Source organism: Copadichromis virginalis, linkage group LG6, assembly GCF_057382275.1.
Source record: "Copadichromis virginalis isolate Kocher_CV1m ecotype Utaka linkage group LG6, C_Virginalis_male_GT1.1, whole genome shotgun sequence".
NCBI classification, from domain to species: Eukaryota; Metazoa; Chordata; class Actinopteri; order Cichliformes; family Cichlidae; genus Copadichromis; species Copadichromis virginalis.
Window position 1 is genome coordinate 20,800,672 of NC_140623.1, and position 15,692 is coordinate 20,816,363.

A 15,692-nucleotide genomic window follows, 5' to 3' on the forward strand; every position below is an offset into this window, starting at 1 on the left:
AACACAAGACTGACGTGAAGCCTCAGCGGGCCTTTTAAAGGGACAGTGTCTTGATTAGGCTACTCCACAGTTCATGTGAGCATTAAAAAAACAATGATTTCTAAAAGTCTGGTTTGCAAACTGGGATGTGAGTTTGAGCAGAGAGAGCTCAACAACACCACAGCCACGTGAAAAAGAAAGTTATCACAGGACTCTCTGCAGCCCTGTAAATAAAAAACCCAAGTGCACTCTTACTGCTTCCATAGGAATTAAGAGAGTAAAGTAGCAGCCAGGTGCTCCTGATGCAATGCATTCACTGATCATCAGCAAGTGTAACATCTCCATGAAAGCAGAAGCTTTGGCAATTTGTTGGTCTGGGACAAATTCAAGGAGTGTGAAATGATATAATGGGCAACCATACATATCCTACTGCAGGGTGGTCTCATAGTGACGTTTAGTGAACAACTGTAAAAACTGTTCACTGGCTTCATCTTCTCACTGTTTTTCTAGAATTAAATAAGTGTCTTTACTACATTGTAACGGATGCAGCTAATGTTTATTTTAGCTGACTGTTTAAATTAGAACACCAGCAGGCAAGAATAGGCACGATGGGAATCTAAATACAAGTATTTCATGAGTACTTTTATGAAAACTGTAGGTTCCTCGTTAAATATATATATATATTTTAAAGGTTCAAAATTCGGGACTAGCCATCAGGTCTTTGTATCACACAGCAGTCTCCAATGTGTGAAAAGAGAAATGTTTGTGAGAGCTTTTACTTTAAAACGACAACCGGAAGTGGCTTTACAGTAAAACGGTCCGACCTACGACTCGGAGCTGGCTGACCGGGTTCATATGACACTATGAATATAACTAGCTAACATCAGTTAGTTTGTTGGCTTTAGGCTCAACAAACAACTAATATTTATTAGCCTAGCATTAAAGTAGCAGCAACTACAGGTAAGCTTGCTTATACTATTTCCGGAATGTTTCACATTTCGGTTAGTGGCCATATAACGGAACGGGAGGCTACCGAAACTTGAAGTGCGGTATTATTGCTGTAAACCTCCTGTCAAACTCTGAACTCAGTTAACATTAAGCTGTGAAATAACCGGTCTTTTACTTAAGCTCAGTATAACATTTAGAGGTAAATCACTTGAATTATGTGGTTAATTAAGTGGTTTCTGGAAGCTAACTTGATAGCTCTTAGCTGTCCAGCAAACCAACGGTAACGATAACCAGCCAACCATATGTCAAGGTGACGTGCGTATATTACGTAAGGACTTACGTCATGTTGAGCTATGAAAATGTGAAAAGTCAATAAAAGATAACAAATGGTGGTTTCAAAAATGTTTTATTGGTGCTGTAATTGGAAAAAAAAATGGATATTTGGGGGACCCATTGAAGTCTATACAACAAAATCGAAAAACATAAAGTCACCGGCCACTTTATTAGATACACCTGTTCACATTGTTTTAGCTAATCGGCTGATCACATCGCAGCAGCTCGGTGCATTTAGGCCGGCAGGTATGCTCCAGATGACCTGCTGGAGTTTAAGGTGATTTCAATGTGGCGTTGTTGTTGGTACCAGGCGGACTGCTCTAAGCATTCAGAAACTGCTGATCTACTGGGATTTTCCTGCACAGCCATCTCTAGGGTTTATAGAGAATAAGCCCAAAAAAAGAGAGAAAATATCCAGTGAGCTGGTTGCAGGTCTGAATGATTGTCAGAGAACATTCAACTGATGGGAAGGCAATAGCAGCTCAAATGAACACTGGTTACAATCATGATATGCGAAAGAGCCAACACTACATCAAGCTCTGAAGCAGCAGAACAAGCTGTTACTCCTATCACCTGAGAACAGGAAACTGAGGCCACAATTCACACATGCTTCCTGAAATTGGACAATAGAAGCTTGTAAAAATGCTGCCTGGTCTGATTAGTCTCTATTTCTGAGACATTAAGATGGTAGGATCAGAGGTTTTGTGTAAATGACATGAAAGCGTGGATCCATCCTGCTTTTTATTAATGGTGCAGACTGTTGAAGTTGTAATAGTGTTTGAGATACTTTCTTGGCACACTTTGGGCCCCTTATTACCAACTGACCATCGTTTACATGCCACAGCCTATCTGACTATTGGTGCTGACCATGTCCATCCCACCCAGCAGTAAAATACTCTTTATTCAGCATTTTTATCCGCGTAACCTTTTTACTCATTGTTCCCTTCACTTTTGCAGGATCACCACAGACTGTGGATGGAGTCAGCACCAAACTTTTCACTGATTTGTATAATCACAGCGAGGGACCTCAGGGTTTGGGATTCACACCGTCCTGCACACCATCAAAAAAAAAATGGTCAAGTATTTCTGTAGCAGCACTGACATCAGGAGTACATGGGACCATGTTGTCTCTGCTTTCTGGCAGAGGTACCCAAACCCATTCAGGTACTCCAGCATTCTCATAATCAGTATTTTATCAAAGGTGCTCATTAGAAAACACTAGCAGCATGCCTTCAGATGTCAGTCCTCCTTCAGCCGTCACATGGAGAGCCATAAAATTTGCTACTAAAAATTAAGGTGCCAAAAAAACGAGTCCTTTTTGACTTTGGGATTACCATTGCTGGCTTTTACTTTTAGTGAACATTTGAATGCTGTGTGATATCTTTTAAATGCTTTCTATTTCCCCTGATCTCCTCACTAGTTGGAAAGTAGGAATTACATTAACTTTGCTGAACTGTGGTTTAGAAAATGTAAATAATTATGTAGTGCAATGTTTTAGTGTATTGTTTAATCATTCTTCAAAACTAGGCAGTCGTGCAGGTGATGCCTGTATATTGTTTCAATTTTGGAGGCTCGCAAGCAAAAATACGCTTGTCAGTCTTGAGTGAGATTGAGAACTGAGACAGTGTATCAGAGAAGCAAAACTAAGTTTGGCTGATCGAGGTGGGCAGGTGGTTTATGTGCTTCTTGTTTTTTTTATGCCTGACTTAGACGACATCAGAATATTTTACTTGCATATATTTTTCTTCTTTCTTTTGGTGTATATTATGATGGTGCACTCTTTGAACGTACACTAGAAACAGATGAGAAGCCTCACAGTAACCCTGTAGGTGATGTGGCTGTGTGTTTTTGTGTCACCCAGCACCCATGTTCTCACGGAGGACGTCGTGTACCGGGAGGTAACAGCAGACCACCGGCTCCTCTCCAGACGGCTTCTAATGAAGACCAATCGATTGCCTCGCTGGGCGGAGCGGCTCTTCCCCGCCGGCATGTCTCGCTCTGTGTACATCATCGAGGACTCCATCGTGGACCCAGTGAACAAGAGCCTGACCACCTACACCTGGAACCTCAACCACACAACTCTCATGGTGAGGCTTTGTGTTGTTGTTGTTTTTTTCCTGCCGTCTACTTGTTGAGCTGTTTCAGAGAGATTCTAATCAACACGCAGCCAGTTTCCTGTGTTATGCCTTTTTCCTGATGGGTTTTAATCATCATTGCCTTTGTGATCTTGTGTGGTGGAGAGAAATTAAAATTTTCACTTGACTCTGCTTGTTTTTCTGCTGAAGTTGCTGTGAAAGTAGGTATGTGTTGTTTGTGTTTTGTTTTTTTACATGTGAAACTGTGTAGGACTTCTGTCAAAGCTGTCATCTTGCTGCCATGATATAAGGAAAGTAATGTGGTCTGACATCACATCACTGTTGTGGTTACAGGTGTTGTAGAGTACTGTGGGTTGCCAGAGTCTGGCACAGACAATAACAGGAATAAAGAAATCAGTTCACACAAGGACAGAGGTCCTTATTTCGCACACGCATTTATACACACAACTAAATGTTATATTTTTATGATCTTTTCTTAAAACTTTAATGAAAACTGCACTACGTTGCAACATACTTGATGATGCTTGTGTTTTTAATTTGCTGCAGTCTGAAACATGATGGCTTCATGGGAAAATATGGAAAACATTTTGAGACATGGTAGTTCTGTGCAGTTGTTGAGACAAAAACAGTTCTTCAAATCCTTCAAAGGCTTTTGCAGAAAGAAAGATCGTCTTTAGTGAAGTTACGTCTCCAGAAATCTTGTTGCCAAGACCACGAGTTACTTAAAATCCTGAAATGATGACTTCCATAGTAAATCTGTTGAGTTGCATCTTAGTTTATTATAACCTGCTGTCACTTTTCTTTCCCAATCAAGTCTGTTGAGGAGCGTTGTGTTTTCCAAGGCTCAGTGGAGCATCCAGCGACCACACAGCTGAAACGTGAGGCGTGGATATCCTCGAGCATTTATGGCTTCTCCAAACCCATTCAGGTACAGACAGACCCCAGCCAAAACCACTGTATATAAATGTGCCTGAGACCTGCATTCACTCTCATTGCCAGCAGAGGGCAACTCATGTAGCTGCAAGCAGACCTCTGTGAGGAAACAATCAGACTTCTTATTTGATTTAGGAGCTCAAAGTAAGCACTATCCTCCTACATTTTTGGACTTGGTTGCTAAATTCAAATCATGATGTTCCTTTTTAAAAGAAGTTATGATCCCGTGTTTAGTAAACTAAACAGAATAAAGATTTATTGTGCCGTTTTCTTAGTTTCTTAGTAAGATCAACTGTTTGCGCTAACCATCTATAAATGTCTAACGTGCTAAATCTGCAAATTCAAAAAAAATAATCCACAAACCACACAGCGATGTCATGGTTGCTTCTCCCAACTTTTATATACAGTCTGTACTCTGGCTTTCCTTTGTGTGATAGACACAAGACGGTAAATGAATTCTTTTCTTTCAGTAAGAGCCCATCTGCCCTTTAGGTAAGTTAGATGTCAGTCAGCACAGGAATGATATGAGTACTCTTAGAAGCATTTATTCGTCTGCTTTCATCTACTCTACGGCGGTTCAGATAGAATAGATGCAATTCTTTTCATTCTAGAGGCCGATGTCCTGAATTTTCAGATCTTTACTTTAGCGCTCATGCTAAAATAAAGTAGTGGGAGAAGTGAAATTACAGCAAAAAAACAAAACAAAAAATAAGTCTACTAAATTGGAATCATTAAATATGGAAGATGCCAGGCTTGTTTGGATATCCCCAGAGACTTGCAGTGACAAGACGGTGTTGTTTCCCAGACAATCTCCCCTGTGTAAAGCCATTTCCTGTTCTGTCTTCTCACAGGAGTTTGGTTTGGCTCGCTTCAAGAGCAACCAGGTGAAGGCCATGAAGGGGCTGGAATACGCGCTGTCCAACCTGCAGGGTATGTACACTTCATGTGTGTTCCAGCTGAAACAGGGCAGAGAGCAGGAGGAAAAGCAGAGGAAAACAAAACAGCTTATTTTTAACTGTTGCCATTTCTGGAAGGGGGGAAAACTTAAACAGGAAATGGAGCTTTCTTTTCGCCCCAGAAACACAGGACTGCTGTCATAACAACCTGAAGGGGCTCACCCCTGCCACTCTGGACTCAACACTAAACTTCCCAGCATCCTGAAAATACATAATTGACAAATAGCCTGAAGAAATCTTACTCCTCCACGTGCCATGTGATAAAAGGCGGGGGGATGTGAAACCATGACAGCTACAGTCACAAATGGCACAATTTCCTAATTTAGGTTTGGACAGAAATAATTTAGGTAGTCAGTGTTGCATAAAGAGAGTTTAACAGAGTAAATCATAATGAGGGATGTATGAAGAGATGTATTAAAGAAACAACAACACTTAGAGATGAACCATCTGCAGATGAGTCACTTTTTCTAGTGTTGATTTATCAGTTTCTCATATTGGGTAGGGTTTAGTTTAAAATAATAGGACACCAGCTAAACCTGAAAATGTTCACATTTGAGGGATTTTTTTTAAAAGTACTGTAAGTCTGCGCACTACGAATAACCTCAAATAATTTGTACATTAAGTGTGGAAAGTCAAATTTAACCCCAAAGAATAAGATAATATTTACTTTGTTCCAAACTGTGTGTTGTGCTGATGCAGCGTACGTGTGTCTTGATTGTGTGATTCCGTCCTGTTGCCACTTTTGTTGATGCCACTACAGGAATCGGCATCAGGCTGAGCGTCATGGTAAGTGTGCTAGGACTGAGGCATCCATCTGCCATCCCAGGCGTTGCCCGGGGGTTGTCACATGTTGCTGCACAGAGTAGACAGCGTAGCTGAGGCAGTAACTTTTTACCCTGTCTGAGCAACAGTGATCTAAATAGTAGTTTAGAGTATAGAAGTAGATGTGTTGTTTAGTTGATTCTGATGTGATTCTTATTTTAAAACGAATTAAATACGGTTGTGATGTTTTGAGTCATCATCAACCACTGAAGGAATTTCATCAAATTTGGCAAACCTTCATGTAGAGAAGATCACACTCACTGGACTCTTTGTTAGGCAGGCCTGTTCAGATGCTTGTTAATGCAAATATCTAATCAGCCAATCACGTGGAAGCAGCTGGGTGCCATTTAGGTATTTAGACCCAGTCAAGATAACCTGCTTAAATTCAAGCTGTGCATCATTATGAGGAGGAATTTAAGTGACTTTACATGTGCCGTGGTTGAGGGTGCCAGATGGGCCGGTCTGGGTATTTCAGTAACTGCTGATCTGCTGAGATTTTCGCAACCATTTCTACGTTTACAGAGAATGAAAAGGAGAAAATGTCCAGTGAGCTGCAGTTTTGCCTTGTTGGAGCCATAGGATCTGATAGGAAGGCGACAGTAACTCAAATTGTCACTCATTAGAATAGAATAGAATAGAATAGAATAGAATAGAATAGAATAGAATAGCCTTTATTGTCATTGTACAGGGTTAGGGGTTATGTACAACGAAATTGGAGTGCCACTCCCTTGGTGCAAGTTTCAATAATAAATATAAATGTAAAATATAAAAAGTACAAAAAAACAATCGTAAGTACTCAAACAATAGTATGTACAATATATACAGCATAGCAGCATTAATATAATGACAGTATGAATAGCAGCATTAATATAATGACAGTGACGGTATGGAATAGGTTCAATTGTTTTTGTGCTTATTTACTACGGTGGTAGCTCTGGGAAAGAAGCTATCCCTGAATCTGTTTGTCCTGGTTTTATGTGACCTGTACCGTCGGCCTGACAGTAATAGTTCAAACAGTTGGTTGCTGGGGTGAGAGTGGTCCTTGATGATATTGCCAGCTCTGCTGAGGTACCGAGAGTTTGCAGTGACCTCCAGGCTGGGCAGAGAGCAGCCAGTGATCTTCTGGGCTGTGTTGATGACCCTCTGCAGTACTTTCCTGTCCGCAGCTGAGCACCCTGCATACCATGTTGTTATGCCATTACAACCAGAGAAGGCACAAGACCATCTTTGAATGTACAACCTTGAAGCAGATAGATTACAGCAGCAGAAGACCACAGCAGGTGCAATCTGTCAGCTAAGAACAGGAAACTCAGGCTACAATTTACACAAGCTCACCAAAATTGGACAATAGAATTTGATGTAAACAACACAATGTATCCTTTGGGTCACTTCATACCAACTGTATAAGCTTACACTTCTTCTACATGTTTGGAAGAGAAGTGTAAGCTTGGGGCAGAGGGAAGGTTTTTCAGCCTTATCTTCCCATATGGAAAAGAAATAGTAAAAACTTATATGATTTACTCATGAAAGTGGCCACTTTCTCATTACTTTCATATATTTTTTAGTAAGTATCCAAAACATACAAGTTTCATACAAGACAGATACAAACTTTATAAGATTTATATATATCTTTTCCATATGGGTTAAGCAAGAATCAATGTGAGCAGAGCGTTTATGAGAGCATTTTTAAGCACTGTTGCTCAGTCTTTGTTTGTACACGCACACCTTCAAAATAACAGCCCAGAGGCATTACCGAAACGGCTACAGAGTGGCAAAACTCACTTTTAGAAGGATTTCAGCATATGTTGTATTCTGGTGGTAAACACAATGATGAATTCGATTTTCTTAGTCAAAAAGGTTTGTCCTTACCTCGTTCATTTGTTAGGGAAATTGTCAGTGTAAAGGAGAAATCTATGGTTATGTGTTAGTTTGCTATTTAAGAGCACATACAGAGAGATGGACTGATGAGGGTGTGTTCAGAGGTCGTCAGGTCCTGAGATGTCTAAATGTAAACAGCCGTATTTGTTTCATAACATAATGAATGAAAATCACCTGAAATGCCACAGAAACAGACCGGAAGGTTATTTCCCACCCGTGTTTGTAGTCTGCAAGGACTCTTTAACGTTCAGGCAGTGTGGGTAAACCCAGACGATGGGAATGCTGAAATATTTCTGACATTTTGATCGCACACAGGGGTGGATTTTTTTTTTTTATTAACATGGTTTCAGCAATGCTGGCAGCTAGATAAATAAGTTAAAAATTTATTAATTAATTTAAAAAAAATGAACTAATGAAATGAAAATAAATAACTTTAAAAAATACAAAATAGTCAAAGGCGCTTGCAAAGAAAAGCGTCTGGACTTCTTTAAGTTGCTTGAAGACGTTTCACCTCTCATCCGAGAAGCTTCTTCAGTTCTAAGGTCAAATGGTGGAGAGTCCCAGAAATAAACCTAGTGGGAGTAACCCCCCACAGAGGGACAAAAGGACCCCCTGATGATCCTCTAATCGCCTGAGCCAAGGTGGGAAACTGGGCGTGGGTCCCAATCAGCCAGAGTTTCGGGTGTGTTCATTGTGAAACCTGGCCCCACCTTATCATGCGAATTCCTGAGGTCAGATGGCCCAGGATGTGAGTGGGCGTTAAGGCGTCTGGGAAGGGATCTCAAAACTGGATTATAGATGGCAGAGAGTTGGTGTCGTAAACCCCCGCCTCTGTTCAAAGATGGTCGCTCACAGTGGACATAGATGGCTTCTTTCACTCCTCTTTCAAACCATCTGTCCTCTCTGTCCAAAATGTGAACATTGGCATCCTCGAAAGAGTGTCCTTTATCCTTAAGATGCAGATGGACTGCTGAGTCTTGTCCTGTGGAGGTGGCTCCTCTGTGTTGTGCCATGCGCTTGTGAAGTGGCTGTTTGGTCTCTCCAATGTAGAGGTCTGAGCATTCCTCGCTGCACTGTACAGCATACACCACATTGTTAAGTTTGTGTTTTGGCGTTTTGTCTTTCGGGTGAACCAGTTTCTGTCTGAGCGTGTTGCTGGGTCTGAAATACACTGGGATGTCATGCTTGGAGAAAACTCTCCTGAGTTTCTCTGATACGCCGGCTACATAGGGGATGACAATGTTGTTGCGTCTGTCCTTCTTATCCTCCCTCGCTGGTGTCTGGTCTTCTTTTCTGTGCCTCTTTGCTGACTTTAAGAACGCCCATTTAGGATAGCCGCACGTTTTGAGTGCTTCCTTTACATGTGTGTGTTCCTTCTTTTTCCCTTCAGGCTTAGAGGGAACATGTTCTGCCCGGTGGTGTAGGGTCCTAATTACTCCAAGTTTGTGTTCCAAAGGGTGATGGGAGTCAAAGAGGAGGTACTGGTCCGTGTGTGTGGGCTTCCGGTAAACTTCGATGTTGAGTTTGCCGTTCTCTTCAATGTGCACAGCGCATTCCAGGAAAGGCAGACAGTTGTCCTTTGTGTCTTCCCTGGTGAACTTGATGTTTTTATCCACAGCGTTGATGTGCGCAGTGAAGGATTCCACTTCTTGTGTCTTGATTTTGACCCATGTGTCGTCTACATATCTGTACCAGTGGCTGGGTACTCTTCCTTTGAAAGAGCCAAGAGCCTTCCTTTCCACTTCCTCCATGTAAAGGTTGGCTACAATAGGTGACACGGGGGAGCCCATGGCACAGCCATGTTTTTGTCTGTAAAAGCCTTCGTTGTACTTGAAATATGTAGTGGTGAGGCAGAGGTCTAACAGTGTGCAGATCTGATCGGGTGTGAAGTTGGTCCTGTCCTCCAAGGAGCTGTCTTCTTGTAATCGTTTTCTGACAGTCTCCACGGCCTCCGTGGTGGGTATGCAAGTGAAGAGAGAGACTACATCAAAGGACACCATGGTTTCATCTGGATCCAGGGTAAGTTTCTGGACCTTGTCGGTGAAGTCGGTGGAGTTCTTGATGTGGTGTGGGGTGTTCCCCACGAGAGGAGCAAGGATGGTAGCAAGGTGTTTTGCAATATAAGTGGCTGAGTTTATGCTACTGACTATGGGTCTGAGTGGGACAGCTTCCTTGTGGATCTTAGGAAGTCCATAGATGCAGGGTATGGCATCCCCTGGGTAAAGGCGGTGATATGTAAGGCGGTCAATAATTTTGTCCTTTTCAAAGTCTTGAAGGCAAGCTATAACTTTCTTTTTGTAGCTGCTTGTGGGGTCTCGCTTTAGGGCTTCGTAGGTATTGTTGTCACTGAGGAGAGTAGTGATAGGGGCAGGGATAGCTCAGTAGGTAAAGTGGTCGCCCCATGATCGGAAGGTCGGCGGTTCGAATCCACTTAACGGCTACCCTGAGGTACCCCTGAGCAAGGTACTGTCCCTACACACTGCTCCCCGGGCGCCTGCTTAGTGGGCTGCCCACTGCTTCACTGAGTGAATGGGTCAAATGCAGAGAAAAACAAATAATTTCCCCATGGGGATCAATAAAGTATCCATTATTATTATTATTATTATTATTATTATTATCTTTGTATGGTAATCTGTAGTGTTTAGGACCACGGTGCATCTTCCCTTATCAGCTGGTAAAACAGTGATGTTGTGGTCTTTGCTCAGGGAAGCGACGGCCTTCTTTTCCTGTATTGTGAGGTTGGATGGAGGGACTTTGGCACTGGAGAGCGTGGCTGAGACTTTCATCCTGATTTGCTCTGCTTCTGTCTGTGATAATTTATTAATCCGTATGGCAGATTCTGTGGCTGTGATGAGGTCCACTATGGGCAACTGTTGTGGAGAAATGGCAAAATTGAGTCCTTTGGCTAATACTTTCTTTTCAGGTTCAGTGAGAATCCTGTCTGAAAAGTTCTTAACCCATTTCTCCTGACTGGCATCAGGTGTGTTTTCTTCTCTGGGTTGTGTAGGTTCAGGATGAACTTTGACTCCCATCACCCTTTGGAACACAAACTTGGAGTAATTAGGACCCTACACCACTGGGCAGAACATGTTCCCTCTAAGCCTGAAGGGAAAAAGAAGGAACACACACATGTAAAGGAAGCACTCAAAACGTGCGGCTATCCTAAATGGGCGTTCTTAAAGTCAGCAAAGAGGCACAGAAAAGAAGACCAGACACCAGCGAGGGAGGATAAGAAGGACAGACGCAACAACATTGTCATCCCCTATGTAGCCGGTGTATCAGAGAAACTCAGGAGAGTTTTCTCCAAGCATGACATCCCGGTGTATTTCAGACCCAGCAACACGCTCAGACAAAAACTGGTTCACCCGAAAGACAAAACGCCAAAACACAAACTTAACAATGTGGTGTATGCTGTACAGTGCAGCGAGGAATGCTCAGACCTCTACATTGGAGAGACCAAACAGCCACTTCACAAGCGCATGGCACAACACAGAAGAGCCACCTCCACAGGACAAGACTCAGCAGTCCATCTGCATCTTAAGGATAAAGGACACTCTTTCGAGGATGCCAATGTTCACATTTTGGACAGAGAGGACAGATGGTTTGAAAGAGGAGTGAAAGAAGCCATCTATGTCCACTGTGAGCGACCATCTTTGAACAGAGGCGGGGGTTTACGACACCAACTCTCTGCCATCTATAATCCAGTTTTGAGTTCCCTTCCCAGACGCCTTAACGCCCACTCACATCCTGGGCCATCTGACCTCAGGAATTCGCATGATAAGGTGGGGCCAGGTTTCACAATGAACACACCCGAAACTCTGGCTGATTGGGACCCACGCCCAGTTTCCCACCTTGGCTCAGGCGATTAGAGGATCATCAGGGGGTCCTTTTGTCCCTCTGTGGGGGGTCACTCCCACTAGGTTTATTTCTGGGACTCTCCACCATTTGACCTTAGAACTGAAGAAGCTTCTCGGATGAGAGGTGAAACGTCTTCAAGCAACTTAAAGAAGTCCAGACGCTTTTCTTTGCAAGCGCCTTTGACTACGATGACCTGGATGACTGAGAACCTTCACAGACAAAATACAAAATAATACTTTTTTTTTTTTTTTTTTTTTTCCGCCTGTCCCATTTGGCTCTTTAGCCATCAGAATTGTTGTCTGAAGGATTTACTTTACCTATTGGATCATCATGGCCTTGCCATATTGGTCCATTTGATTGACCTTTATTATAATTATGCATTTATTTGATTTGATCCAAGATACAATCTTGGGATACAAAACATGTTTTCTTAGACAGTTGGCATGCGAGTATCTGAAAGTACCACACGTCTCCAGAAGTTCATATCTTTGCTGATATGAATTTCACTATAGTTTGCTGATTGGATTTTTTTTCTTTTTAATATTGCTTACTACATTTAAATCCAATAAGCAATTTTTGCTTTGTTTAAAAAATGCTGCCTTGAAAAAACGTGAGAGACTTTTGTTTTTGACCGTAAGGAGTCCCTCCCCGCTGTTATTGTCAGCGTTCAGACACACAAAGAGCCCTTTCCCTTTGACAGCGCTAACGCACACTCGCACTTCATATCTACGTCTCGGTTTAAAAAAATTAAAAGTGCAGAATTGAAGGAAATGTATCTCCTTATCATCTCGTGTTTGAGTGGGGGGGGATCACTGTGTCTTTTTGTGACTCAGGTTGTTGTTCTCACACGAGGTTGTGGGGTTCATAGTCAGGGCAGACACAAATAGACTGTGCAGCCCCTGGCGCTAAATCCAGTATGAGGCTGTTCCTGACAGCATACAGATGAGGAGAGTGCAGACTTATTCAGTGAAGCCTTTTTAGAAAGGTCCTTGTTGATATGTATTTATTTTTTGTATGTGTCACCTTACCTTTCCTTACCTTTAATGACTGTTAGAGGAAAGTCACAATTGTGATCATTAGGTCTGACTTAGTAACAGCGCTGAACTGAGTGAGCACTATCTGGTAAAAGTTAACAAGTGCACGGAGAGGAGCTCACTTTATCTTCACTGTAGTAAAAGTATTCTCTTTGATTTTTGAAGGCGTGTGTTTCTGTGTGCTTGTTTCCTGTGGGTGGCTCCGAAAACAACAACAAGAACAAAAAAAGGCAGCACACTTCTCAAGCTACTAAATCATGAAAGTCACGAGAAAATCGGCCACAGAAGTGTCAGTGAGCATCCTGATCTCAGCAAGGATCTCACAGTGTTGCTGATGCCTGTCGTCCTCGTTCTCTCCCGCCTCACCCTCGCTCTCTTCCCACAGGAGAGGCGCCCCAGCGGCTGCTCAGGGACACAGTGAAGGACGCGTCAGAAAAGGCCAAAGAAGCAGCCAAGACGCTGGCTTCAGCTGCTGCCGTCCCACAGAAACCCCGGCAGTTTATCTGAAAGCACTGTGTGTCTGTGTGTGTGTGTGTGGACTCGGCATGATTGCCTTTGATCATCTCGATCATCTTGAAGTTTTGCTGTATGCTCGCTGTTTACGATTTCTCTTAATAAGAAACAGTCTGACTCCTCTGTCGGGTTACCTCTGCTGACAAATCTGCTGTCAAAGACGATTATAAACATCGTTATTATCAGCACATATGCTTTCTTCTCATTGGCTCTTTCAAGTTTATTATATTTATTAACATATCATTTATTATTGAGCTCCAGCTAAAAGCTCAAATTAGACCAAATCACGATCACGTGACTTTGTAATTTTAATTTAACTTCATCGGTTAGTTATCAGAGCTGTAGTTGAATGCTTTACGGTTCATTTTTTCAGGTTTGACACTGCAATAAACTGCAGAGAATATCTGTTACAGGTGTCAGCACACAGCGTCTGCTGTAATATCGTTCTTATGTTTGGAAAGCATATATGTTTCTGCCAGCAGGTCTGTACTGATGCATGGATAATCACAAGAAAAAAATTAAGCTAATTTAAAGCTTTAGTAAAATCTTCTTTACTGTTGAAGTTTATTTTATTGTAAACCAGGGGTGTCAAACTCTGTGTTGTGGCAGCATAGAGAGTAATTTTATCTTAAGTTGGTCGGACCAGTGAAACTACAGTACTGCCTAATAAAGTCTTAAAAACACACTGCCAGTTGTTTGCCCTTTAGATTCAGCGTAAAGAAGTTTAACTACGCGCTTAAACGATGATGTGTTATGAACATGAAGTGCAATTTTAAATATATCTGTTGTTCTGCATTATGAAAAACAAGGACGGCTGTTTGGCTTTCACGTTAAGGAATAATAGCATAAATTAACAGAAAAAGGGTCTTTTTGTTCTGTAATATAACAGAATTTTTTTTTCTGGATGAAATGAAATGAATAAATAAGAGATCTTTACTGTTAATTTTATAGAATAATTTTATTATTTTTGTTTAGGTGTATTATGCTATGCTGTGCGTGATGTTTTTGTCAGTAATAATAAAATAATAAAACTGACAAATGCAGTGAAATGTCAAAAATGTAAGTTTTTCTTCTAAACCCATCTGCTGGGCCGGATTGGACACTTTTGGTGGGCCGGTTCTGGCCCTCGGGCTGTATGTTTGACACCCCTGTTGTAAACTGTTTTCAACAACTGCATTCCCTTCAGGATGGAATCGACTGGATTTGTTTTTTCGCTGCAACATTTTATTTATCATTAAAAATTATTCATGTGATGTATTTTTAAGAAGTCTTTAGGGTTTTGTGCTGTAAGATGTCCATAAATCTCTGGACTTTCAGTTTAATAGCTAGACATGTTTTGAAGCTCGTCAGTGTTAAGCTGAGATTTAATAAAAGTTTGACGAGTTATTTGTCGAATTAATTGCGCCTGTTTGTTGACGCCGTCACCCAATGTCTCTTCGCTGTCACGCTGACAAAAGATGAACTCTGAACTTTAAACATCCCCCCAATATTCCAGTTTCACAGCTGCGTAAACCAAACAGGAAACCCCGAAACTTTTCAACGTCTTTACCTACATTTTCTTTCAGCTTTGTTCAGCTGTAGGTCGTCAGTTTTTAATCTGCTACCTTCCCCCGAAAAGCACTGATGACACCAGCACACACGGCTTTCTGTATAAAACATTTTAATTATATTACAATGAGAGAATACACAATACCTTAAAGTGTTTGCTAAAGCATAGCCAGCACCAGGTACTCGTGTACGCACGCTCACACGCACAAAAAAAAAATGGAACTTATACATCTTCTGAATTACACATCTGCTTAAAAGCAACATATTCACAGGTCTCTGGCACAGAACTCCCCCCTCAGCCCAAACAAACCCCCTCATCATCTCCCCCTCAACTAAATCCAAGCCAGTTCAGCCTCTAGCTTCTATGTGGGTACAAAGAAAAAAAGGAACCATAACGTTGTAGGACAAAACAATTAAGGAGAAAATACAAAATAAAAGGCTGAAGTGCAGAAAGCAGGAAGCTGACCTAAAGCCTACAGGTAGTTAAAGCTATCGTATTAATCATTAAAAAGATTCAAAAGTGACTCTTTATTTGGCAGGAATAAGATTTCATGGAAGTCATTCTGTGGGTTTGTAGAAGCACCTTTAAAGCAGCAGCAGGCTAAGGGACAGAAAGACGTGTTTCTCACTTCATCTGTGTGCACGTGAGCTGCAGACGCCCCCCATACTCCGTCATGCCCACCACCCTCTTTCTTCTCCGCCTGCTGACACCCACCCAAAAAACAAACTTTTGTGCTCTTAGAAATCTCTGTGCAACAGCAGCATGAAAGCAATAACATCAAATCTTTTCTTGT

The 15,692-nt window shown here is 41.8% G+C and overlaps 1 protein-coding gene across 2 annotated transcripts; it reads left to right on the forward strand.

Annotated features, from left to right (window-relative positions):
* Positions 1-556: 556 nt before the first annotated feature.
* On the forward strand, positions 557-14,736 carry LOC146707676 (PRELI domain-containing protein 1, mitochondrial-like). 2 transcript variants are annotated; one of them, XM_085459161.1, is made up of 6 exons: positions 557-633; positions 2,218-2,424; positions 3,122-3,347; positions 4,171-4,284; positions 5,141-5,219; positions 13,223-14,736. In XM_085459161.1, the coding sequence occupies exons 2-6, from the start codon at positions 2,333-2,335 to the stop codon at positions 13,342-13,344; spliced, it is 633 nt and encodes a 210-aa protein (XP_085315287.1). In that variant the 5' UTR covers positions 557-633; positions 2,218-2,332; the 3' UTR covers positions 13,345-14,736. The 2 variants fall into 2 exon arrangements, with proteins under 2 accessions (XP_085315287.1, XP_085315286.1); XM_085459160.1 differs by lacking the exon at positions 557-633 and adding an exon at positions 697-939.
* The last annotated feature ends 956 nt before the right edge of the window (positions 14,737-15,692 follow it).

Bases quoted from the DNA above. Each gene is read 5' to 3' on its own strand.
- LOC146707676 (XM_085459161.1), top strand. From the start codon at position 2,333: ATGGTCAAGTATTTCTGTAGCAGCACTGACATCAGGAGTACATGGGAC. The intron at 2,425-3,121 runs GTACTCCAGCAT...TGTGTCACCCAG, and splicing joins AGGTACCCAAACCCATTCAG to CACCCATGTTCTCACGGAGG. The intron at 3,348-4,170 runs GTGAGGCTTTGT...TTCCCAATCAAG, and splicing joins TCAACCACACAACTCTCATG to TCTGTTGAGGAGCGTTGTGT.